General features: G+C 40.7%; 3 protein-coding genes across 4 annotated transcripts in view; 1 reads left to right on the forward strand and 2 right to left on the reverse strand.

Annotated features, from left to right (window-relative positions):
• LOC125017405 (uncharacterized protein DDB_G0290685-like) overlaps nt 1-11,395 on the reverse strand; it is a 65,820-nt gene extending 54,425 nt beyond the window's left edge. The window contains exons 1-3 of one of the 2 annotated variants that reach the window (XM_047600506.1): nt 10,767-11,360; nt 9,050-9,337; nt 7,897-8,163 (exon numbers count right to left, since the gene is read on the reverse strand). In XM_047600506.1, the coding sequence (XP_047456462.1) occupies nt 7,897-8,163; nt 9,050-9,337; nt 10,767-10,815 (604 nt within the window). In that variant the 5' untranslated portion in view covers nt 10,816-11,360. Of the gene's footprint in view, nt 1-7,896; nt 8,164-9,049; nt 9,338-10,766 lie in introns of both variants that reach the window. The other variant, XM_047600490.1, reaches the window with a different exon arrangement.
• Nucleotides 11,396-11,813: 418 nt separating this feature from the next.
• Nucleotides 11,814-16,863, reverse strand: klhl6 (kelch-like family member 6). The gene is made up of 7 exons (XM_047600510.1): nt 16,354-16,863; nt 16,110-16,275; nt 14,139-14,588; nt 13,785-14,022; nt 13,146-13,348; nt 12,794-13,007; nt 11,814-12,436 (listed from the first exon to the last, which is right to left on the reverse strand). The coding sequence occupies exons 1-7, from the start codon at nt 16,608-16,610 to the stop codon at nt 12,138-12,140; spliced, it is 1,827 nt and encodes a 608-aa protein (XP_047456466.1). The 5' UTR covers nt 16,611-16,863; the 3' UTR covers nt 11,814-12,137.
• Nucleotides 16,864-18,691: 1,828 nt separating this feature from the next.
• Nucleotides 18,692-26,375, forward strand: LOC125017382 (immunoglobulin superfamily member 3-like). The gene is made up of 11 exons (XM_047600432.1): nt 18,692-19,028; nt 19,448-19,783; nt 20,513-20,887; nt 20,978-21,394; nt 21,523-21,927; nt 22,072-22,437; nt 22,976-23,347; nt 23,442-23,834; nt 23,940-24,353; nt 25,473-25,865; nt 25,951-26,375. The coding sequence occupies exons 2-11, from the start codon at nt 19,714-19,716 to the stop codon at nt 26,160-26,162; spliced, it is 3,417 nt and encodes a 1,138-aa protein (XP_047456388.1). The 5' UTR covers nt 18,692-19,028; nt 19,448-19,713; the 3' UTR covers nt 26,163-26,375.
• The last annotated feature ends 185 nt before the right edge of the window (nt 26,376-26,560 follow it).

Raw genomic sequence — 26,560 nt, forward strand, 5'->3', positions numbered from 1 at the left:
AGTAAATAAATAATTATAATGTTGATCAAATTTACACCCTGTTCTGGCTTAATGCCACTTGTAGAAATAAAGTTCGACTTGGCAAAGCTAATAAATGTAATTATGCATACAGGGTGTGAACTGGTGTGTTCCTGCTATCAACTGCTAGCATTGTCCTGTGTCCCTTGAGCTGCCTGGAGTGAGGCCTAAGTGCTTTGGATGCCAGACTTAGATTCCCGCTAAACCTCCAAAAGAGGTTCTTGGGACACCGGTTTGAGTGGGCGGTGGAGGTGCCGTCCGTCCTCAAGGGGATCATGAGGTCTTCGGTAGCGGTATTGATGGACTGTGTGCGCTTGATGGGACCCAGAGGGAGTGTGTCGTGAGAAGTGCTTTGGAGATCTGGTTCATAGGACCACAGTATGTCTGTGCCCGGATCCAGACTCTACGGGTGGACATGCTCCGTTTGAATTTACATCCCTCACAAGTACAAGGAGACACCATTTGACACGGTCCATGCCGCTGTTGCTATGCAACTGGTCCAACGGCCGAACACCTCGGACACTGTTTTTGCCAACTTGTATATGATGCTAATTCTGTACATTTTTTTGATTACATTGTTTCTTTTTCTTTAATTTAATCTAATTTATTTTATCTTTGTGTTTTTTGCAATGAAGTTACGGTGACAAAGTAATTTCCCTCGTGGAAACAATATAGAGTAATACAGTCGTGAACATTGATGTTAATAACAGGTAGTGCAGCAAAAGTCATTTGGTTCATGAAATTAGTGACAGAAGCTCAATGACTTCATTTATTAACTCATTCATTTTTTAAGTCCCATCTAAAGCAAAAACAACCACTTAGGTTCAGCTTCTCACATGTGACTGTTTTCCTCTCGTTTCTCTACATATTATAGATATAATTGAGTCAGTTTAGTTAACAATCCATTTCTCAAAAGTTCTTAATCCAAAGTATTCAAGGGTCATTGTTTATTATTGTTAATTATTGCAATGGTGACATCAATTGTCTACTACTACTACTTCCAAAATTACCTGCTGGTTCCTTTCCTCCAGTTTTTGGCTCAGATTGTTGTTGTTTCATGTCTTGATCTGGACTTTGGGGGTTTTCATTGTATTTCTCTTTAGTTTCTTCAGTGTCTTCCTTGTGTTCAGCGTCCTTAGATGGAGAGTTTTCAGAGGAAACAGGAGGAGGAGCATTTGCAGAAGACGTCGATTCTTTATCCTCATCTGCCTTTTTGTCTGACTCTGAAACAGAAAAAGAGTGAAAAATAGAGTAAAAAGGTCAGTCATCTGCTAAGAACTTGCAAAAGAAGTTTAATATAAAATCTTACTCCATGGAAGTTTAATAATGACAAAAGTCATTATCTAGGAAATGAACTGACTGCATGGAAGTAAATAAATAATTATAATGTTGATCAAATTTACACCCTGTTCTGGCTTAATGCCACTTGTAGAAATAAAGTTCGACTTGGCAAAGCTAATAAATGTAATTATGCATACAGGTGTGAACTGGTGTTTCCTGCTATCAAAATGCTAGCATTGTCTGTTACCTTGAGCTGCCGGAGTGAGGCTAAGTGATTTGGTGCCAGACTTATTCCCGCTAAACCTCCAAAGAGGTTCTTGGGACACCGTTTGACGTGGGCGGTGGATGGTTGCGTCCGTCCTCAAGGGGATCATGAGTCTTCGTTAGCGGTTATTGATGGACTGTGTGCGCTTGATGGGACCAGAGGGTGTGTCGTGAGAAGTGCTTTGGAGATCTGGTTCATAGGACCACAGTTAGTCTGTGCCGGATCAGACTCTATCTGGGACATGCTCCGTTTGAATTTACATCCTCCTCACAAGTACAAGTACAGGATGACACCATTTGACACGGTCCATGCCGCTGTTGCTATGCAATGGTTCCAACGGCGCCGAACACCTCGGACACTGTTTTTGCCAACTTGTATATAATGCTAATTCTGTACATTTTTTTGATTACATTGTTTCTTTTTCTTTAATTTAATCTAACTTATTTCATCTTTGTGTTTTTTATGAGTGTTGACTTTTATGTGCAATGAAGTTACGGTGACAAAGTAATTTCCCTCGTGGAAACAATAGAGTAATACAGTCGTGAACATTGATGTTAATAACAGGTAGTGCAGCAAAAGTCATTTGGTTCATGAAATTAGTGACAGAAGCTCAATGACTTCATTTATTAACTCATTCATTTTTTAAGTCCCATCTAAAGCAAAAACAACAACCACTTAGGTTCAGCTTCTCACATGTGACTGTTTTCCTCTCGTTTCTCTACATATTATAGATATAATTAAGTCAGTTTAGTTAACAATCCATTTCTCAAAAGTTCTTAATCCAAAGTATTCAAGGGTCATTGTTTATTATTGTTAATTATTTTAATGGTGACATCAATTGTCTACTACTACTACTTCCAAAATTACCTGCTGGTTCCTTTCCTCCAGTTTTTAGCTCAGATTGTTGTTGTTTCATGTCTTCATCTGGACTTTGGGGGGTTTCCTTGTTTTTCTCTTCAGTTTCTACAACGTCCTGATCTGAGTTGGTGTCTTCCTTGTGTTCAGTGTCCTTAGATGGAGAGTTTTCAGAGGAAACAGGAGGAGGAGCATTTGCAGAAGACGTCATCGATTCTTCATGCTCATCTGCCTTTTTCTCTGACTCTGAAACAGATAGAAAAGAGTGAAAAATAGAGTAAAAAGTCACTCATCTGCTAAGAACTTGCAAAAGAAGTTTAAATAATATAAATGTTACTCCATGGAAGTTTAATAATGACAAGAAGTCATTATGTAAGAAATCAACTGACTGCATGTAAGTAAATAAATAATTATAATGTTGATCAAATTTACACCCTGTTCTGGCTTAATGCCACTTGTAGAAATAAAGTTTGACTTGGCAAAGCTAATAAATGTAATTATTATGGATACAAGGTGTGAACTGGTGGAGGATAATTCATTTCATCATCTCTTCTGGAACCACAAAATTCTAAAATGTTATAAATTAACAATCAATAGTGAATCTATGTCTGTACAGTACTAGAGAATGGTGCACACTTCCATTCCCACTACATGGCACTATGTAACTTAGGTTAATTGGGTATAATCACCCACAGGACGTGCATGATGCTTTCATCACACAGCTTCTCACATGTGACTGTTTTCCTCTCGTTTCTCTACATATTATAGATATAATTAAGTCAGTTTAGTTAACAATCCATTTCTCAAAAGTTCTTAATCCAAAGTATTCAAGGGTCATTGTTTATTATCGTAAATTATTGCAATGGTGACATCAACTGTCTACTACTACTACTTCCAAAATTACCTGCTGATTTCTCTCCTCCAGTTTTTGGCTCAGATTGTTGTTGTTTCATATCGTTATCTAGACTTTGGGGGGTTTCATTGTTTTTCTCTTCAGTTTCTCCAGCGTCCTGATCTGAGTTTGTGTCTTCCTTGTGTTCAGTGTCCTTAGATGGAGAGTTTTCAGAGATAACAGAAGGAGGAGCAATTGCAGGAGACGTCATTGATTCTTCATCCTCATCTGCCTTTTTGTCTGACTCTGAAACAGAAAAGAGTAAAAATAGAGTAAAGAGTCAGTCATCTGCTAAGAACTTGCAAAAGACGTTTAATATATAAATCTTACTCCATGGAAGTTTAATAATGACAAGAAGTCATTATCTAGGAAATGAACTGACTGCATGGAAGTAAATAAATAATTATAATGTTGTTCAAATTTACACCCTGTTCTGGCTTAATGCCACTTGTAGAAATAAAGTTTGACTTGGCAAAGCTAATAAATGTAATTATTATGGATACAGGGTATGAACTGGTGGAGGATGATTCATTTCATCATCTCCTCTGGAACCACAAAATTCTGAAATGTTATAACTTAACAATCAATAGTGAATCTATGTCTGTACAGTAATAGAGAATGGTGCACACTTCCATTCCCACTACATGGCACTATGTTACTGGGGTTAATTGGTTATAATCACCCACAGGACGTGCACGATGCTTTCGTCACATAGCTTCTCACATGTGACTGTTTTCCTCTTGTTTCTCTACATATTATAGATATAATTAAGTCAATTAAATTAACAATCCATTTCTCAAAAGTTCTTAATCCAAAGTATTCAAGGGTCATTGTTTATTGTCACGGCCCGATTGCCGTTTGTAGTTGTGGTGTGTTTGTGTGTCTCTCTCTCCACTCTCCTTCCTCCAGGTGATCACCCCTCCTCTGACCTGCAGCTGTTTCTACTCAGGTAATCAGCTGTCATGGTTAAAGACTGGAGGAGAAGAGTGACCCAGAGAGAAATGGTGGACCTCAGTGGTGGAAGTGTGAGGCTGGCGTTGCTCAACAATTTGTTGCTTAACAATTTGTTGCTTTTTGTCTTGATGGTGATGTACTGAATACTCTTTTCAAGAAGAGAAGGTGGGTGATTGATCTGTTTTTTTTTGTTTTGTTTTGTTTTCTCCCCCCAGGTGTGGTGGCGTTTTTAGTTAAATTATTCCATTGGAGATCCACATGGTTTATTTCTCCCCCAGAATGGTGGTGCTTTGAGTTTGTTGGCGGTTGTTGGTCCTGGCCTGGTTTAAGGCCAACGTTTTCAGTAAAGGTTTTCAAAATATTCCAAAATAAAGACTTTTACACATAGTATCAGGTCTCTGTCGTTTTCCTATCGTGGCAACTATTTTCTTTTGTTTTCCTCTCTTCATCTCCTGAGAGTTGACACCCTCAGTAGGTAACAATTATAGTTATTTTCATGGTGAAATCAAGTGTCTGCTACAATAAACTAATAGAAAATTACCTGCTGGTTCCTTTCCTCCAGTTTCTGGCTCAGATTGTTGTTGTTTCATGTCTTGATCTGGACTTTGGGGGTTTTCATTGTTTTTCTCTTCAGTTTCTTCAGCGTCCTGATCTGAGTTGGTGTCTTCCTTGTGTTCAGTGTCCTTAGATGGAGAGTTTTCAGAGGAAACAGGAGGAGGAGCATTTGCAGAAGACGTCATCGAATCTTCATCCTCATCTTCCTTTTTGTCTGACTCTGAAACAGGAGTGGGGGGGTAAAAATTCATGAAATTGGAAAAGACGTTACAATATAAAATCTTACTCCATGGAAGTTTAAAAATGTCATAAGTCAAGAAGCCATTATGTAAGAAAGCAACTGACTGCATGGAAGTAAATAATTATGTTTTAAATGCTTCACATGTGCGTCATCAAGCTCTGCAGCGGCCTGATAACGAGCCACTCATTTTGAATCAGACATGCAGGGCAGGTTTCCCCGAGGACCAGGATTGGGAAACACTGATTAAGGGAGAACAAAATCCAAACCTACATGTCCCTGTGTGGAAAAAGTGATTGCCCCCTAAACCTAAAAACTTGTTGGGACACCCTCAGCAGCAACAACTACAATGAAGTGTTTGCATTAACTTGCAATGAATCTTTTACAGCACTGGAGGAATTTTGGTCCACTCATCTTTGCATCTTTCAGGGTTCTTGAGCATGAACCTGCTTTTTAAGGTCATACCACAGCATTTCACATTGACTAGTGTGGATCTGGTTCACATAGTTTCCAAACCTGGCTGTTCAGAAGCAGTGGATGATTGCAGAATAGATTGTGTGTACTCACTATCGTCGTTCAATACATCATTCGTGTTCTCAGGATCTGCAGGGTCACACTCTGAGATGGTTTTCTCTGTAGTTTCTCTGAACTGGGTGACATCTTTGTTATTTCTAGCAGGATCTCGATGAGTCTTTTTATGCCCAGGGGTAAAATCTGAAACAGAGGGGAAAACAATGATGTAAGAGACCATATGTAATCTACATTCAGAGTTTTTGTTTTTTGTTTTTTAATATTAATACTGAAATATACATCATATACAATACTAAATTAATTAAATTAATCATTCACTGGTGTGATCAATTGCCTTTTGTGGGAAACAAAAATTACCTTTTGATTTCTCTTCATGAAAATTTTTTTCTAAATGCTTAGCATGTTCACGAACGTTGACCACACCCGAGTTGACCTCATCCGAGTTGGCAGCTTCCTTGTGTTGAGTAACAAACTCTGATACAGAAAATAAAAGCAGCACAAACTATTTAGTATAAAAAGACATTACTCTAAATCAATGGCTTTCTCATGAGTGCTGAAATACAGAAAATATCCTGAAATACTCCTTAAAAATATAGCAAACATAAATAGAATGTAATCATAAACATAAATATAAAATCTAAATCTTCACAGTATTAAGCTCAAGAGTTGAGTAATGTTTCTAGACTTCAACTCTGAATCCTATTCAGCAGCTTTCAGATGACTTCTTTACTTGTCACTGCTGAGAGGAGCACATTTAATTTAATTTAATGTTGGTAAATAATTACTGGATAAAGAATAATCAATTCTTAATTAAGGCAACAATCATTTTCACAGAGGTTGCAATCAAAAGAATGTGAGGTTTATTATTATACTTATTACTATATGTTTTTTAGATGCTGTGAGCCATAGACAAATTACTTGTTGATATCTGTCCTTTAATATTATAAGTACTTTAATTATATATATATATATATATATATATATATATATATATATATATATATATATATATATATATATATATATATATATTTGTGCAGCAGCATCCAGTGACTATGAATTGTACAGCAGCATCCAGTGACTATGAATTACATTACAATCAAAGAGCATACCTTGTCCTGTATTGCCAGGGAGGAGTGACTGACTTTCTTCATCATTTGTGGAACCTGAAAATGTGATAATGTGCAAAATTGTAATTGTTTGTACCTTTTTATATCCCTATTTACTTTGCATTAATCAGTTCATCAAACACTCTTTCAATTGGGTGCAGTTTCTGTCTAAAACCACAGTTTATATACATATAAACACACACACAGCATTAACAGATTAACAGCTTGTTCTTTACGATAGTTGGAAGAGTCTTGACACTTACTTGGATTATTTTTGGCGTAAGGCCGAAGTGGCTGAGTAGACACCAATGTGGGCGCTCTGCTAGGAGTTTGGCCTCTCTGGTTTTCTGACCCTGAAACAGATTAAAATACAAACTTAATTTAAAAGTATAAAAGAAAGAGAACATAGATGACAGAGAAATAAATAAATGTGACATTGTATCCTCCAACAGTCTGGTCTCCTGATTGCTGTTTTAGTATTTATTTACTGATCACTGAATAACAATGCATCATACCTTCTGATTCATAGGATGCTCGTTCCTCATCATTTCTTTTGGCAAAGCATGCTGGAATCAAGAGTGAGACAACAGAAGAAGAAAGCAGAAATAAGCAATGTGATTTAATGCCATTTTGTACATAGTGAAGGCTGAAGTCAATAATACCAGCAGTCTGTTTTTATTGTGCATTTTACTATAATGTTAGCAGTTTTGACATAATCTCTGATCCTCAAATAACAATGAACTTTACAGTTACCTGTAGCTTCAAGATTACATGGAGAATATATAGCCTATCAGTTTGTTCTAGTCATTTCTTTTAACCATACCTTTATGCTTTCGTTTGCAGAACCAAACCACTACAATGGCAACGGCAATGGCAACAGCAACGGCGATGGCAATGCCTATACCTATACTGTCATTCGAACCACCTGAGCTTCTTCCTGCACAGAAAGACAAAAATAAAACTTCAGCAACTTCTGTAGATGCCACACAATGTACAACATGCACACATTACATTAGAATGCAGGACACTGCAGTCAAGATTTTTTAATATGAATTTGTCAACACTGTCTTCACAAGTAGTAGTAATAGTGGTAGCTACGTTCTATGTAAATGAATTTCTGACACCATATTAGCTTCAAATATACACTTATCATTTATATTATAAATAAAAAGTATAACTGATATCTCTGAAATCTTACCAAGGTTGCAATCCTTTGCAGTGAATGTAGCTGATGCTTCAGACACAGGGTTGATTGCTGTACAAGTGTAAACTTTATCATCAAGTTCATCCCCTAGAGGTATTGTTAAATGTGGTCCAGGCTCTTCATGTGAGCTCCACTGAAACTTTATCAACGACTGAAACCGTCCAGGTTCTGAGGAGCACGTCAGTGTGGCCTGGATTTCAGATGTGTCAGTGCTGTTGTCTGTGTTTACATCACAGGATATTGTTGGCTTGGCCACTTTGTCTGTACAAAACAAAAAAATATACATGACAGCAAACTGCACTTGTACTGACTTGTAACACACACAATATATATATACTCCTTCATTTAATTTCATGTCTGTCTGACCTAAATTTCTTATCAAAAAACTCAGAGGGCTTTCTTGTACCATTGTTTTACATTGTAATTATTTTATGTATACAGGATGTGTCTTTCCACATGGTTGAAATGAGATGCTACTCGTTACATCAGTTGGGGTTAAATACCTTGTTGCAGCTGAATGATAATCACCCATACAGTAATTATCCAACAGGAGACTCATATCTATTTGTTTAGTTAAATCAAGGCAATGACTTTCTTTTTGGCCAGGCAGTGTAGTATTTAACTGTGCATCTGTGCACTGTTTAGTCCAGAAGTTCCCAACTTAAGGGTGATGACGTAACATATTTATTAATCTGCCAGATAAATCCAATGAGAGCACACTACTTCATAAGAATGAGTGAGACTGGAATGGTAAACAGTGCAGTGCTGATACATGACTCATCAGAGAAAGGACATTAGTTAGTGGGGGACTTTAGGTCCAATGGATTGAGGGAAGGGGCATCAGGCTTGTTCCAGTTCATCCCACAGATGCTTGATCAGTTTGGGATGTAGTGAATTTTGAGGCCAGGTCAACACCTTGTGCTGTCTTTCATGGTTTGCCCCTAAACCATTTTTATGTGTGTGTGTGTGTGTGTGTGTGTGTGTGTTAGGCTGCATCCTACTGAGGATGACTGATTCTTTGGTCTAATTTTTTTTCATATATTACGTTAAGGGCATGGGTGTTGACAGTTAACACCCAGGCCCTTAAATTAAAGTACCAATGTTAGTAGATTTTAAAAAAGAAAATATATATATAAATAAAACTTACCAATGACTTCCAGATAATGATGTAATCTTGTCAATTTACTGTTCTTGTATGTTTCCAACACATATTCTCCGCTGTCTTCATATCTGAGGTTAGTGATTGTGAGATCTGCAGACCCCCAATCGAGAGTGATTCTGTTTAAAAATGATTTGGACTCCTGTTGCTCATTGCCATTAAACTCCACCACTTCATTCCCTTTATGCTTCCACAGAATTCTATCAGGGGTATCCTTGTCTGCCTTCAGGGTCACTGTCCCTCCCACCAGTCCATAAGTGGTAGACCGTCCAATGACTAGACAGAAAGAATGAGAGGTGAAGAAATGAGACCACATGTTTGTAGTAATATTATAGATGACCACCCAATATCAAGACTAATATACAACACATTATCATAGTTTTTAGTTAGAAGTGGGGTTGTGCTGGAATCCGTTGCAAGGAGATCGTAATATGTTGGTGCAGGCTGACAAATATTTAAATTATTGTTCAATCAATTAACAGTTGTCTGACAAATGACAAACCTTGACCAAGGGTCTACATGCTAGTTTTTTAATATAGATATAGTTTACACTGTTCAGACCCAGATAGCAAATATAAACAGGTGGTCATCATACCTAAACAACAATGACTTTAATTTAAACAGAGATACCAGATGAACACCACAAACGTGAATCATTTATTGTTCGTAGGAACCTCCCTAAGCTGCATCTTGCATCCCCATTACTCTCCATGACAGTTGAAAGGAAATGACATTAAAAAAAAAAAATAATTGCACCTTTTGGGTAAACCATTTGATTTTAATATTCCAAATATTCCACTGAGAGAATTTGAGCTTTTTTAAAATGGGCTTTAAAATGCATTTTTTTCTATTATTATTTTCAGATGAATTCATATCATTAATAATATTATTAATACTATCTCATTAGTAATATATTAATAATATAATATTATATTGATGACAATAAATGTAGATTAGTTGTCTATGAGTTGCCAAATAGGGACATTGTTAGGCTGACATGGTACACAAAGACATACAGGCAAGAGATTGACTGCATGCAGAATGACGTAAGAATAGAAGCAGGTGAAACAGACTATGATACATGAACCATGATTGGAAATAAACTAAATTAGGCCTCCTATATAAAGATTAAGACTCTGCGTAAATCAGTACAAATCAAGGAGGCGATCTCTAACAGATATATGACACCAATAACTAACTTGTGAGCCATTTTAGTGATATAACCCCACCCAGTGATAAAAACCAGGATGACAGTTGAATCTCCCTGTCAAGTATCCGTGAGAAGGAATACCGATCAACACAGGAGGAGTGTACGCTGAACTGGTCTGGTTTATCAGAAACACCAACAAAGCCTGTTTCGCGGAATAATTGTAGGAACATTCTAACATCAAGTGTAATTGTGAATTCAAACCACGTGTACTCCCTGTTATACCGTCAGTATCTATTGTTGTATATGATACAACTATCAAAAAAAGGCCACTGTAGAATAAGCCTATTCACTGTCAAAGATCAGACAGTAAACTGGTTACCCGAGGTTCTAGTGTAACGTAAATACCAAGGAGACATAGTTTTGCATGGCCAACTGCGATTAGATTAGATCAATGATTAACTTTTTGTGCCAAAGTCAACCGGGATAGAGTCTCTACTTCAATAGTTTCAATGTCCGTAAAAACATATTAAGCTAAAATATAAATGTCAAACTCACCTAGGCAGGGGGTTAGGATCCAGTATGCCAGAATAATTCGACAAATCATCTCTGCAAAACTACTACCCGTCGTGACTGACGTGCCTTAGGTTAACTTTCATTTCATTTTTTTCGGCAGAAGTAGCTGCAGTTAAAAGGTTGCTGTCCCAAAGTCAACCAACATGGATCGTCGTTTATACTCAACGAGTATATACTTGTTAAACTCTCGAGAACAGGTTACCTGCGCTTTCAGAGGCTCGGACAAATGAGAGCAGGTGAGCTTCAGGTATTTCCGGTATTTAGGACCTTCACAATAAACCGTTTTTTTTTTTTTTTTTTTTACTTACTTTACTTTTTACTTTTTAATGAACTCCTGTTCTTAAGAGAAGCAAGTCATTTGCTTCTCCGAAGGTAAATTTTGCTTTTTTTCGCCGCTTCAAACAACGACACCAAAACAACAGAGAAACAAACAAAACGTTGCTGTCTTTGCCATGCCATTATTGATGTAACCAGCAACAGCCGTTCAGTTCCAACTCAACATATCCTTCCACGTGAACTTTGGTTAATGTCACGCCTTTGAAGAAATTACTTTCATTGGACTCTCCGTGTCTGCGCGTTTACTTTGAAAATCTCCAAGAAAACATTCTGATGTACATGAGATCGCTATGCTAAATTTGATGCTATCCTGAGCTGGTGGTCTATGTTTCGGTCAAAACAGTACAGAGTTTGAAATAAATTCAGCAGTTCTCACAACTCTCATTGTACCAGGCCCAGAATATGTTTTATTTGAATCAAAATAAAAAACTTCATTCACATTTGATGGCTGCAGTTTCACTATCGGTCAATCTGTCAGTGTTCCTTTAATATAGTCTACAATTGTTTTATAGGCATAGTATGGCCCAGTTTCATTTTCGGTCAATCTAAACTCTAAAAGCCAAGAACTCACGTGTTACTTGAACACATTCATCTGTAATTGCTGCTTTACAACCGTAACATCAAACTGTTGCTGTATTTTGATATTATACTGGTTCGGCAATCCCTCAGAAGAAAGGCCAACACATAGACTAATAATGATGTAACTGATGTAGTAGTGATTTTATTTAGTTTCAGTCTTACTCATTACTTTTTTGACATTGCTGCTCTGCTGTGTATTTTGTAATGAAGAACGCTGAGTGAACGTAAAGATGATAAAGAAAGGAAATTTCTCAATCTCAAAAAAGGCAAAAAAAAAACACATTTAAAAATAAAGTTTTGTGCATTGACATAGTGACTGACTCTTTACAAAGTCTCTGACAAATGAACATCATGACCAGGATGATCAGGATTTTCTTCTTTTGAAAGTCTTCTCTTCATGTGTCATTTAACTACCGGTCCTTTCAACAGAGGCCTGTGTCATTGGCACTCTGTCGCAGGTGTTATTCTGTGTATGTGTGTGTAGGACTTCATCAGTGTCACACTGCCGTGGTGGGACACTCCCATTGGTAAAACACACTCCTCTGTTAACACTCCTCGGGTAACGTCCCAGCACATTACTGTGGAGATGACTTGGTTTTTGTTATCTCTCCCCCCAGTAATGAAAAGCTTGTTGTTGCAGGCAGCGATAGCGCAACTCGCCCTTTCTCCAAGGCGGGTGATGAGGCACCAGGAATCAGACTTAGGGGCGTAGCAGTACATGGCATGCATGGCACCACCTGGAAGCAGAATTTGACAGTAACCACATGATATTTTGCCCAGTGTACCAGAAATAAATGCACCCATTTACAACCAAAAATAATACTAACAGAAATGTCTTCAGTTGTGCATAACCCAAAAGTGTCCATTTTAATCCGAGCAATAGCAAAGTTGATGTCAACACTACTTTGTGGTCAAGCCATTTTGTAATTTAAAGTAAAAGTCCCAATGTTATCAATAAGACTAAACAACATACAAAAATCTAAAGGAACCACAATGAAGAAAAAATATCCTATAGTGTTAAACTATTATTATTATAAAATAAATTCCGGTCATGCACAAGTACCATAAAACAAGAATTTAAATACACCACTTACCAACTACATAGATACAGTCCTTGAATGTTACAGCGTTTGTGCATTTGGTTTCAATGGGTATAGGCGCCCGCAGTTCCCAACTGTCTGTCCCCGGTTCCCAGCACTGAACCTTATCTGTAGCCAGCTTTCCGTTTGGCCCGCCACCAATCACGTAAATGCATCTGTCAAAGCTTGCAGCCGAGAAGGAGCTCACTCCCACCGCGAGCGGTGTCACCTGCAGGAAACCAAAGGCATCTAAATAAGGCTACTTCAAGCAAAACACTGATAAAACGAAAACAATTAATGCTCCACAGAGCTGAGACGGGGTTGAGTCTCTCCTGGTTAGCCCTATACTGTATACAACCGTGTTTACCTGTGCCCAGCGATTGTGAAATGGATCATAGGCCTCCACACTAGCGAGTCTTTGAACTCCATCAAATCCACCCAGTGCATACACCTTCCCTCCATGAACCGCCATCTTGTGCCTCCAGCGCCCAGTTGACAAGGACTCAATTTGGATCCACTTGTCCAGGGCGCCATTATACTTCCAGACATCATGTGGCGTCTCTTTACCTCCTACAGAAGTTAGTGGAAAATGTTCAAAAAAAGTGCAGATGCGTCAGTGAGTGTTTAGTAATAACTGTAGTCTACAGTGGACCACAGAGTTCTCATTCTGATTATATAATCCCACCACCTAGTCTCAACTTTTTGTGTGCATGTTTCCAAGAAGTTAAAGTGAGCAGCGCAGCGCAGCGCTGTCAGTTCCTGAGATGGGAAACACCTAAAACCACAGCAACTGTTAGAGCATATGATGTCACGTCTTCCTGTTGTTTTGTTCAGTTGTGCACAGTAAAGTCACTACACGACAAAGACCCGTGAGTGCTATAGGGAGAGAGCATATGGAGACCATAGCTTGGAATTAGGTGTAATCAAGAGAACTTTCTTTTGATATGTAAATGTTTGTGTAGAGTAACTCAGTCGTTCTGTGAAAACATGAAATTAGTTTTCTCACCAGATATGTAGACTTCATTGTGGAAGGTGACGCAAGCAAACTCCACCCATTTTCTGTTTTGAGACTCGTCCTCCATCTCCGTCATTGGCAGCCTGGCGACCTCCAGCCGACTGCGTCTGAGAGGGTCCAGACAGGTGACGGTGGAAATGAAGCGTTCATCTTTAGTACAGCCTCCGATGATCAAGAAGACCTCGGAGAGAAAGTGCTGCACGCGTGGTTTGGTTCGTTCTGAGACCACCTAGGTGAAGGGTTTAGATAGAACATGAAACTATTTAATGCATGGCAGTACAATTGTTTAGCTTTACCATTAAAGAACAGTTTTAGGCCTCCAGTGAACCCTCCCTTCACACTGACCTCCCTGCCTGAGAGGTGATAGATCCGTGTCTCTTGCAATAAAGGAAAAGCGTCACTGCACCGACGTATGAGCTCGTCAGACTCCACTTTTTCCACAAAGTACGCCGGCTCCAACAACGGCAGCCGCACGTGTGAAAGCAGCCTGGCGAGTAGAGGATGGCGCTCCTCCTGCCGCGCTCTCACCCAGCGCATGAGTGCTTCAAAAACACACTCCTCATACTTCACATCGAGGTTGTCCCTCTGCAGGATTGTTTCCAGAGAGTCCGCCGGCAGATCCAGGAAGTCCTGCTGCTGGACCACCTGAAAGAACTGAGTGGTGATGTAGTCCTGAGCCTTGGTCCTCAGGGCCGCCAGGGCGTGGGTGTCAGCCAGATTTAGGATCCCGATACAACTCTCCAACTGCATAGACTTGATCAGAAAGCCTGCACACGCATCTACTACACGCAGAAACTGAAATATACAAAAGAGGCACATAGATTATAACACTATTATAATATATTATAACGTGTTATAACACTATAAATCTAATACTGACTAGCTGCACCAGTACAGGATGTCAAATGTAATCAGACAAAATACCTATTGTTTCATAGGTTCATAGTTCCTCATGTCAATCTTAAAACAATAGCCGCATAGATAATTATTTAGCTGCTGTTAACATTCTGTCCATAGAGGCTGTGACACAAACGCTGTGATTAAGGGACACAAAAACCCTCTGCTTTATCTTACAAGTATCTTCAAAAAATCCAGCTGAATCTGGCATATTAAATAAAAGTTTACATGAAGTGAGTCTTCAGAAGTCTGTGCTAACAAAACCACATTTTTTTCACTTCACCTCTCAGCAGGAAAACACCATCTGTACAGAGAAACTGTGGATTTTCTGCTGAAATGGCTTGCAACCCTTCAAAGTACAGTATGCAATCATACTATCATATGTCATATCATATGTCTGACTATTGTTATGAAACAGCCTTAAACATGTAAAACATAGCCATCCAAACCACACGATTAACCTCACTCTGCACCCTAAACCATAATCCAGCAGTAATTTTGACTTCTTGGTTAATAGAAGTTTCAATCTTAAACATCCCGTTTGAACAAGGCCCCAGCCAGCGTGTTTGATGTATTTATCTTCGGCAATCTGACGCTCGAGGTGCTTATTGCAAAAAATAGATACACAACAACACAAACATCTGCCTCCTCCGCGGTGTGGCACAGCTGTGTAGTTAATTTAAGCCTATGGAAAACTGATCCTGAGTGTAAACAACTGGCCAACTTTCACTTCCCTCTTAGCAGTTCCCTTCTTACCAAATAACGTGTTTGTTGGGCTGAATGTGCAGAAAGCTGTCTGAGGTGAGAAAATAAAAGCAACTTGCACATTTTTACATTCAGTTCCACATCATAGCTCAAAAACAAAATCTTGGCCTGAATGCAAATAAATCCATGTTTTTTTTTTTAATTCTCTTTTCAGCGTAAAGTAGCTTTCGGTAGCTTTGATTAGCCATTTTGTGCCTACCGACGAGATATAAACTACATTATACAGACTTGTTTGGTTGGGTTAAGGCTACATTACTATGGTATAGTAATATAGTAGCATTTTTACTTCATCTGAAAATGTCATGATTCTTATTTACTCATATGTACTCTCATTATTCCCTATTTAAAGATCTAACTTCCCACCGGTCCCTCAGAACAGAAGAAGCTACTCGGATGAGAGGCGAAACATCAAATCCAGTTGCTTTTTTAAATAAATGCTTTTTGGATATATCATGACCTGGATGACTGAGAACATTCACAGACGGACGTCTCATGACCATTTACTTAGTCTCAGTCTAAAAAGTGGATAATGTTTTGAGGCTTACATTTAATATTCAGTGACTTGTTAAAGGAAGTTTACATGTATGCACAAAAATAAACTGAACAAGCAGCTTCCTGAAACTGCATGTCTGTTGTCTGTATAAGTTAATTTACCTGAAACTGACTGGCGGCCTCGAGTATTCCCTGGACATTTGAGTGTGTGAGGAGGATTCGGCTGGTGTAGGTATACTCCAGGAGGGAGCGCATTGTCCCGCTGTCCAGCCCTTTAATATCCACGCGCTCCTCGTAACTCTCCTTGAGACCACTGCAAAACATTGCCCTGGGCAGAAAAGCATTGTTTCAGTAACCCTAGCAGCCCCACCACAATAGATTTATACAATGCTGGATTCTTTTTTACCTAAAGTACTGACTGGCAGCAGCGAGGATGGCTCTGTGACAAGGGAAGTCATGTCCCTGAACACAAAGTGTCACATCAGTCAGTTCTCTGTTCACTCGTAGGGTCTCCATTCCTCTCTGCAGCTCCACAGGTAAGCCTCCATCTTCCCAGCATAACTCGCTTGCACCTGCTATGCTCCCTTTCTCCTCTCCCAGACTGGTTTCATCTTCAAGAACCGACAAGGGACAGTCTGTAGTCCTCTCCAGCGACTCGCTCATCTTTTAACGGCGGCGGTTCTTCACAAAAACTCCCTTTCCGCTCACTTTTCACGGCGCGCAGCTACTTTAGAAGCACCTGCACTGCTAAGAAGCAAAGGCCTTTACGGTTGGTGCCCGCAACAGTTCTGCTGCTACGAGATGCGGATTTGTTTTTTTCCTGTCGTCTTCATACTTCCTATTCCTGTTCTATGAGGGACATGCGTGCAGTGTGTAGCAATGCTTGCATCTGAGCACTTCCTCTTCTTGTGCAAAAAAAATTTCCCCATAAGTTACCCACATTTTCCCATTTCGTCAGAAACACAGGCGCCAGATCTCCCCCACAAGACCTCGCCGAGCACATAAATACACATATAAACCCCTCAGCATCTCTATCCTGGTTGGGATAGAAGCGGTTTATCTGAAAAACGTGTTCCTATGGCCGCCCTTCTTGTTCAGTTGTCTCAGTCAACCATGCTGGCACCTAAGCGGGATAATAATTGTGAGAAGCAGGCTTGTCACGAGAAGGGGAACCTGTTTATCCCTGAAGTGGCAGGTTGAATCTCGATGGGGAACAGGAAAGATGCACCGTTTGCCTTACCCTGGTAGATACTACCAAGGTGCACCCGAGGACGGCCCTCTGTCCCCTTGTGCAGTCGTTCCCAATCATTTTGGCTTGTGAGTCTTTAAGGTGACCCCTTTGTGCATGTTGTGAGGGGAAAAAAAAAATCCATTCAGACACAGACTAATTTTAAGAATTTAATTAATAATTAGACATAAGTCTAGAGGTTGGTAAAAGAGAAAAGTTCAGAAAAACAAAAACTACTGCTAAAACCAAACATCTGTGCCTTGTCCTCCGTTGTACTATATTGTGACAATTTATATAAATATGAATAATAAAAGGCAGTGTGTCTGAAAACAGAAACATTCCATCTTTATAGGCAACAATGTAATAATACCAGTATAATTATATTGTTACATACATACATTACATATTTATTTTTGAAAATCATATAATCTAAGGTCACTATTTATCATTTATTCTTATATGCAAAAACATATTGTAACTACTTCACATGACTTGAATTTACCTCCTAAAATTCTCTTAAATAAATATTTAAACATGTTCTTGTTTTAATATACTTTCTCAAAATAGCTGTTTGTCTGTTTTTTTTTTTTTTTTTTTTTTTTTTCCCCCTGCCTCTTTTTCCTCTGTGAGTCGGTTGCATGCAAAACTCCCCCAGGGGACCAGAGGAGCCTTATCTAATGTTATCGCAATGCTTTCTCTCTCTGAAATCCCTGCAAAATAATAATAATAATAATAATAATAATAATAATAATAATAATAATAATAATAATAATAATAAGAACAGAAGGAGAATAGCCTCCCTCCATCGTGTCCTGGGGCGAAACCGTCTAATGAAGGCATCCGGCAGAAGGAATGAAGGAATTTCGGTTCTTTTGGTTCGGCTCACTAAAAAAACTCCAGCTCTTTCGACTCCCAACTGGCTCCTCAGATTTTTTTGTTGCTTAAATTAATTTATTACCAAATTATGTGTACAGTGTGAAGGGAATTACTAATGGAAATCCATTACGTGAATTGCTTATTATTTGGATAGCTTTATTTAAATCCTCACTGAGCTGCTGCTCATTGTCCTCAGGGGAGTTGCCCGAACCTGGACTCAAACCAGAATCTTCTTGCTATGGTGCAACAGTGGCAGTCACCGCGCCACGCCGGTTTTAAGTCTCAGCCTTGACTCACGGTCTACACCCCGTGTTTGTGCTATCAGGCACATTAAAACGTGTCCAAACTTAACTCCGTTTTCTGTCAATAATTTTCCTCATCCTTTCTAATGCGTGAAAGTTTCTGTCTCTGTCTGTCCCCTAGTTCGTGAGCTCTATGTGTTGTGTATGTCTAACAACCTTCCCCCGCTCAAGCGGAGGCAAAGACGTACACCCTGACGACTCACGTCTGACTTTGTAGGCTCTAACAGAAAGAAAAAAAAAAGACGAGAAAAAACCAATGGGCTCACAATGACGTGAACCGATTCTGGTCACTTCTTATGAGCCGACTCTTAGAGCGGCTCTTTCGCAACCCACGCATCACTGATCCTTACCAGCTGCCCAATCACCTCAGTTGACTCCCCTGGACTTGGAGGAGCAGCGGTTCTACTCTGAGTTCCTCCGGAGTGTCCGAGACCCTAACCCCTATCTCTAAGGCTGAGTCACCCTGCAAATGAAACTCATTGCTGCCGCTTGTATCCGTGATGATGTTCTTTGCTTGAACTTCAACTCCTCCATTTGCCACAGGACCTCCTCCCCGACCAGAGCCGGAGTGGACGATCCACCGTTTTTTTTTTTTTCGACTGAGGACCATCGGCTCAGACTTGAAGGTGCTGATCTTCATCCCGGCCGCCTCACGCTCAGCTGCGGACCGCCCCAGTAAGCGCTGGATGTTGTGTCCTTAATAATCAAAGTAAAAAATCTGAGCTGTAGCCTACACTACATGTTTATGTTTGTAGCAGATTTATATGCATTTAAGTTCCACTAGGTGGCGCCGTCGCCCCACTAATCCGCAGCACCCTTCACACGTCTAACTGAACCCAAACCATTTTCGTCAATAGGTCAAACTTTTCTCGAGCTGATGAAAGCTCTAATCCCGACAAACCTGAAATTACACACAAGGAATCACACAGAAACACTTGAACGCATCACATTATCTCACTTTGAGCGCTTGATTTTTTTTTATTTTTTATACTTTGTCGTCATGTACTGTGATCAATAATTATCACTTTCTTTCTTTCTTTCTTTCTTTCTTTCTTTCTTTCTTTCTTTCTTTCTTTCTTTCTTAACGATTGCAGATGTTTACCCAACCTATCTAGGACGGAACAGCTTTGACTGTGTCTGTCTCTCTTTCTCCACCATAAACCTTAGTCAGAATCATACCTGACAGTGGCGGTGCTGCAATCGTGCAGCCAGGAAATATCTCAGACTTCCTCTTAGTGTTTACGTACAGGAAGCTTAAACCACGTTAATAAGTCTGAAAAGGGCTCTCGGAGACGTTTACAGAGAGAGACTAAGTATGAGCCTGCTGAATACACTGTCTTACTTCTGAAACTGGTTGAGGATGAGGTGTTCCCTCCACTCTCCACGGAGGGCCAGTTTGCTCCTCTGCCTGGCTCTTTTCCTGTCCTGTGGTAAGTGGAAGGCTACATTGTACATGCATTGGATTCTGACTGGTGAAAATATTGTAGAATTTTAGCCATTTAGTTAGGAAATAAGAGGGGTTGTATTGCGATGTTGTGACTGTTTTTTTTTTTTGGCAATTTTTGAAATAATTTTGGGCTTAATCATTGTTTGTGCATTTTTAACATAACTCTAGTGGATAAAATGGAATAATAAACAATTGATAAGGTAAGATAAGATAAGATAAGTAGAGATATTCCTTTATTTAACCCACAGTGAGGTTGTTTGACAGCTGGTGCTTTTGGTGACTTATTTTTTATCATTTTATTAAACAGCTTTTAGCCAAGAAAGCTCAGTGATTAAACTCGGTGGTTTATAATTAATCATTTTGGGTGAAAGAAAACTTCGGGCTATTCTTGTTTATTTATTTATTTATTTATTTTTAACAGTTTATCTTCAAATTATTTTCATGCATTTGAAAAATCTGCAATAATCTCACGGTTGACATGAAAATCAGTTACCTGTAACAGACGTTTTCCGTGACAACGCATAATGAAGTAATGAATTCCACAAGTACTCCACACTGCATATTGAAAAGGTTTACATTTCCTCCAATGGGCAGTCTAGCTTAGCTTTACTAGCCATGTTATTGTCAGAAACATTTTAGCACCCACTGGACATTTCAAGTTGGAGCACATAAATGACTTTGTTTGTCGTCTGTTCTTCATGTTCTTCTTCAGGAGAAGCGTCAGTGAACATTGAAGCAAACGCTGGGCCGCTGTATCGAGTGGTAGGCTCTCCACTCATCATTACCTGCACTACAAGTGGCTTCCACAATGATGAGGCAGAAAAACACTTTGAAATCCGTGTTACCAAGCCTTCAAAACCGAACTTCGGCATCAACATCATAAGCACCAATGACCCACTTTTCGGCTTTGCCGTATATCAGCGCCGAGTGGAGAGTAAAGAAATCACTCTGAACCGTGTATCTCCAAACTCAGTCGTCTTTGAGATCACGAGTTTACTGAAAGGTGATGAGGGGGATTTTGAATGCTCTGTAATCAACTCAGAGTTATCTTACTTTGGAACCTACAGTGTTAAGACGACCGTTAAAGGTAATTGCTCGTCGACTTTTCAGCATTGAAACCTGCTTTTATTCATGTTGAAGTAAAATGTCTGACTTTCCTTTTCTTTCTTTACCGTAGTGATTGACAACTCCCTAAGTGTTTCAACACCGGACCCCACATCACTGAGCTTTAAAGAGGGTGAAGCTCTCACTTTGACATGCCAAGCCTCCACCATCACCATCCAGCACACCCACCTGTCTGTTGCCTGGAACCTCCATAAAGATGGCTCAGCTGAGGCTCAGACGATTATTTCTCTGAACAGGGATTTCACCCTGACCCCGGGCAGTGACTTCGAAAGGCGTTACAAAGCAGGCGACATAAGCTTAGACAAACTGGGAGATTCCACATACAGGCTAAAGATTGCTCACCTGGAGCAGTCAGACCAAGGTAAGATCGTCTGCCAGGCTCAGGAGTGGATTCAGGATCCTGATCGGTCTTGGTACTCCATCGCACAGAGTGAGGCACAGGAAACTGCTCTACAAGTCAAAGCCAGAGGTGAGTAGCAGCAAGATACACGATTAACATCTTTGCGTTTCTTCTTTGCGGGTCTTGTGGGGGTTTTTTTTGTTCACAGGATGTGTGCTTTTGTCTCACTGTTTTTTTAAAATTTCTGCATTGAGTAGAGGTCGTGCAAGACATGTTGTCTCTGGAGGTGCAGCTCTCGGCTCAGCCGCAGAGTTTGATCGAGGGGCAGGAGCTCATGCTGTCCTGCAACATAGACGCACAGAATCTGAAGGAAAGGTTCTTCTCGGTGGCGTGGCTCCTGGGAAGTAAGGAGCTGGCCCGCATCGGCCCCACAGGCATCGTGACTGTTGGGGCAGCGTACAGCGGTCGGGAGAAAGACGGAGAGCTCAGAGCGGCAAGGATTGGAGGCAGTGATTACCATCTCGTTTTACAGCCTGTCAGAACCGAGGACCAAGGAGGATATGTCTGCAGAGTGTGGCCTGAGACCAGAGGCGAAGGTGGTGTCTTCATACAGGGAGAACCGCAGGACTCTGAGACTCAGCAAGTTAGCATCTCAGCCACAGGTCTGTCAAAGTGTGATATATATACAGAAAGTTACTCAGCATTTAGTTTCCTTTCCTTTAACGTGCATACATATCGACATATGTCCCGTCATGATAATGTCTGACACATTCCCGCCATCTGTCTGTCACCTCATCTCACTGCAGAAAGCGGACTCTCGGTCACAATGCAAGACACTGTAAGCGTCACGGAAGGGGACAGGCTGAGGCTCGTCTGTACAGTGAGTGGGGTCAAAGGTCAGGTCTCTATCACGTGGCAACGCAAAGCAACAGACGTACAGCCTTTCGCCGACGTCATCAGCGTGGGTCAGGACGGCATTGTGGAGAAAGGCGGGGAGTTCAAGAGTCGCAGTGTAAGCGCAACACGTCCAACGACTGGCACATTCGTCCTAGAGCTTGATGAGGTCACGCCTTCGGACTCGGGCGTCTACCAGTGCTCCGTGTCCGAATGGCAAACCAACAGCAAGACCTTCAGCCAGTCTGCCGCTGCCACGGTGAACGTGGTGCCCATAGGTAAGATACGTGCACATCCCTCCCCCGTCTAAGAATATTCATTTAGCTCAGCCTGGCAACACTGAAATACGTCCAACAGATACTGGACAAACTGTCATGAAGTATAATGGATAGTCAGGGTCACGGATTAATCAAGAAGATTAATCAAATGCATTGGAAACCTCCTCTGATCTTTATTGTAAATATCCCACTCGATCAGACTTGACAGTTGCATGCGAGAAATCAAATTGAAGAAATTTTCTTCAGCCCTTTTTGTTTTTAGCACCAACATCAAAGCCTTCAGTTGTTTTGTCTCCCATCTCTTGCTGTATGTTTAGCTAGCATCACTTGGCAAAATTATATAAAATCAAGGCATGAATGGAAATTTTCTCTATGTTGAGTCTTAAATGCTTATAACTGTCTGTAACTAAGAGTAGAAGCAGCTATTATTGCTTACTCACATCTCCTTTGTGTTGTTTTGAATAAGTGTGTTGATAAGAACGCCCACAGCTTCTCCTTTTACCCTGCCACTGCTCATGACTTACAATTTGTGTCTCAGAGTCAAAGTTGAGTGTGGCTCTGTTGATTCGCAAGAACAACGTGACTGTGGGAGAAAATGTGCAGTTGATGTGCCGAGTCAAAGGACCGCAGGTCCCAGTGACGCTGACTTGGAGCGTGCAACGTGACCCTTCCACCATAGATAACATCCTGACAGTGTACCACAATGGCTCCATCAGCTGGTTCGGAGAACAGAACCACTACCAGCTGAAAGTGGAGAAGAATGCTAACGCGGTCATTCACTCCCTGCAAATCATCGGGGCCAGCCACAGGGAGGCAGGACTCTACCAATGCATGCCGTCTGTTTTCCTTGAGAATGTACACAAGAAGTTGCCGCCGTCCAATCCCCTGGCTGTGATGGTGCACAACCCAGGTACTGCTGAGCGTCGGGGCATTTTTGAATGTGATTTTTTTTTTATTTCTCTCTTCTTACCATAGTATGACATATTTTTGTCTCCCCCTTCTAGTGAGCAAGCTTCGCCTTAACCCCAGCCGCCCCTTGACAGAGGACATCAACATTGACATAGAAATGAGATGCTCAGTTGCGGAAAAATCCCCTCAATCCTCTCTCTACGCCGTCACGTGGCTGCTTCAACAAGAACCAGCAAATAAGATCATTGTACGCTCAGACATGGCAGCCCTAGTAACATTCGGGCCCGATGTAGAGGAGCGAGACAGAAAGCGAATCAGCGTGAAGCGCAGCAAAGGGCCCACTTTTCTGATGACTATTCATCAAGCTAAGATCTCAGATGGTGGATTGTACATATGCGAGGTGGAGGAGTGGATACAGGATCCTCGTGGTGACTGGTATAGGCTCACAACAGTGTCCCAAACCACAAAGCTATCCCTTCTCGAGACAGGTAAAAATGTCCATTCATCACTTCACATCATTTAACGTCTTTAAATGACCCAATTTAGACCGTTAACTTTATTTTTCTCCTCTTTTCCCCACTCCCATTCTTCAGCGAGCAACCTTGAGCTAAATAAAACAGAGCAGTCGCTGATGGCCAGTGAGGGAGCGGAGGTAGACCTCCAGTGTGATGTCATCTCAGGCGCATCCAGTATTTCCACTTTCATCGCAGTCACGTGGCTCTACGCTGCACGTAGTTCCTCCAAAGCTAATGCCTCTCTGGTGAAGCTTGACCACACTGGCCTGCTGAGTTACCCAGAGTACAAAGACCTCCAAGGTCTGCAGTCTCGCCTCCGGCTCTCCAGACCCACTAAGACCAGCTTCCACCTAACAATTTCAAGGGCCCATGAAGGAGACAGCGGAACCTACTGGTGCCTGGGGGAGCAATACCAGCTGGACGATGAAGGTCACTGGCACCAGAAGGCCTCAGAATCTTCCGGAGCCATCACGCTGAGCGTGAATGTTGCAGGTATGATCGCGTCTTTCAGAGAGCGCTGCATTCATGTGGCACGCGGAATGCTTTCTGTGCGTGGGTTTGAAAGGCTAGTTGCCAGAATTTTTGGTACAGGTACCAGTAGCCAGCTGTTCGCATTCAACATGCTAAGCTACGCCTTACTGTGTGCTTTTTATTAATGGTAAAGCCATGGAAGTGGTACCAATGAATCACCTCATTTGCCTCTCTGTCAGACAGTCACTAAAGCATGTCTCAGTAAATCAGCGTAGCATCTAACCACAAGTGCAATTAGCAGCAAGTGCATGTAGCATTAATTGTACAGGACATTTTTGTAGCATATTGATGAAAACCTATATACAGGCAAGACCTGATATACACAATCACTGACTGAGGTACTACGAACATATTATACAGACGTATTTGTGCGTTACATGCAAGCAGAATATAAACAGGAGCAATAACTTAATTTACACTGCAGGAAATGGATAAATTAGGCGACACAAAATACAGATAGCATTAAACAGTGCATAAACAATAAGCAGCGGCTACCTAATCTTACTGGAATAGTGCAGTATTTGGTACGTAGTACTGTGTAAACAGGTAGGTAAAAGCGTGCAGAACAGTCCAGTAGTGCAGTGGTGGTGGTGTAACAGTATTTAGTCACAGACTGGGTGTGAGTGGATTGGTGTGTGTGTGGGGGGGGGGGCAGGATCGCCTTAAATGTTGCTGTCATGAGTAAATTGGCTACCTCATGTGATAAAGCGCATACGTGCGTGCTTTGTGCTGACTTGTGTTCCAGTTTCTCAGTAAAAATGAACACTTCCCTTGGTTAGGCTGCATTAACAATTACACAACCTCTGTCACACTGCTTACTGACTCATGCTGTTTATAGATCACTGTAAACATCTGTCGTACTTGTTATACTTGTGTTACAGATTTATTTTATCGCACGTTGTTGTGCCGCTCATTTGCAAAGCCTCCTAATGTCTCTCGCCTCCTTTCCCCCTGGGTTGTCCCTTGTCCTTTTGTGTGCCTAGGTATTTAATTAAAGCCTCATCGATCAGCTTGCCTTGTTAAAGTGAAGTTCAATAAAAATGTTTCTTTCCCTTTTTTGACCTGTGGCCTGTTTCACAGAAAATAATCTGCACATCGCAAAAAAGGAAGTGGAGATGAATGTGAGCAGATCGCAGAATTTTGCCGTCGACTGTCACATCACCAGTCAATCCAGCCCCGAATCCACGTTCCAGGTGACGTGGTTTTGGCAGAAATATGAGGAGATGGAACCGCGCCCCATTTTCACAGCTTACCGAAACTCCACTCTACAAGACAGGCTCGGGGAGGGTTTACAGCTAAGATTTGGCCACCCTGTGCCCAAATTGTTTAACCTCACAGTGTTAAGTGCGGCTCCTGAAAACAGCGGCATGTACTTCTGTGAGGTAGAAGAGTGGCTCCCATCTCTGGACCATGGCTTGAGGAAAGTTGCAGTGGAAAAATCAGGAACTTTGACTGTCAATGTTAACCCAGAAGGTAATAACATGTTAAATTATTAAGGATTTTTCTTGTCGATCACTATGTTAAATCATTGTAATAAAATTTTATTTTCTCCTTCCAGGAGATGCTCGGCTACTCTCCGGATCACACTGCAACTCTTCTACCTGGATGGCGATCACTGTAGTCATTGTCGTTGTTTCCCTGTTGGTCATATTAGTATTATCGCTAAAAATGTGCAAGAGCACGGGCAAAAGTAAAAAGAAGTCGGGTGAGAATCTGTGGGCAAATCAGCCTATTAATCCCAAAATAGAGGAATTGAACCTCACAGACTAGAGGAAATGAGAAGAGGTTAAACGCGCTTCTAATTTGAATATTTTGTGCTATTTAAAATACTGGACTATACATATATATATATATTTTTTAAAAATAACAATTTTTGTTTTAAAGATTTTCTTTAGAAGCTTTTTGTTTTACTTTCCGCATTCCTTGGAACAATTCCGCCCCTATGAATGAATGAATAAAATGCATTAAAGCATTTAAATCAAACGGGCACTTTTCATTTCACAGCTTCCTTGCATACTCATTAGATTATTTTACTTCCAGAAAGGGAACTTTGTGGCTTCACACCTACCAGCAATGTACCAACAGATTCCTTTTAATGTGGCAGAACACGGTACTGCCTGGTTGCATGTTTTTGACGGGGAGAAGTTATAGCGTGAGCGTGTATGAGG

Source organism: Mugil cephalus, chromosome 12, assembly GCF_022458985.1.
Source record: "Mugil cephalus isolate CIBA_MC_2020 chromosome 12, CIBA_Mcephalus_1.1, whole genome shotgun sequence".
NCBI lineage: Eukaryota > Metazoa > Chordata > Actinopteri > Mugiliformes > Mugilidae > Mugil > Mugil cephalus.

Bases quoted from the DNA above. Each gene is read 5' to 3' on its own strand.
- klhl6 (XM_047600510.1), bottom strand. From the start codon at position 16,610: ATGAGCGAGTCGCTGGAGAGGACTACAGACTGTCCCTTGTCGGTTCTT. The intron at 16,276-16,353 runs GTAAAAAAGAAT...TTTTCTGCCCAG, and splicing joins GCTGCCAGTCAGTACTTTAG to GGCAATGTTTTGCAGTGGTC. The intron at 13,349-13,784 runs GTGAGAAAACTA...TAACTTCTGTAG, and splicing joins CAATGAAGTCTACATATCTG to GAGGTAAAGAGACGCCACAT.
- LOC125017382 (XM_047600432.1), top strand. From the start codon at position 19,714: ATGAGGTGTTCCCTCCACTCTCCACGGAGGGCCAGTTTGCTCCTCTGC. The intron at 23,348-23,441 runs GTACTGCTGAGC...TCCCCCTTCTAG, and splicing joins TGTGATGGTGCACAACCCAG to TGAGCAAGCTTCGCCTTAAC. The intron at 25,866-25,950 runs GTAATAACATGT...TTCTCCTTCCAG, and splicing joins TGTCAATGTTAACCCAGAAG to GAGATGCTCGGCTACTCTCC.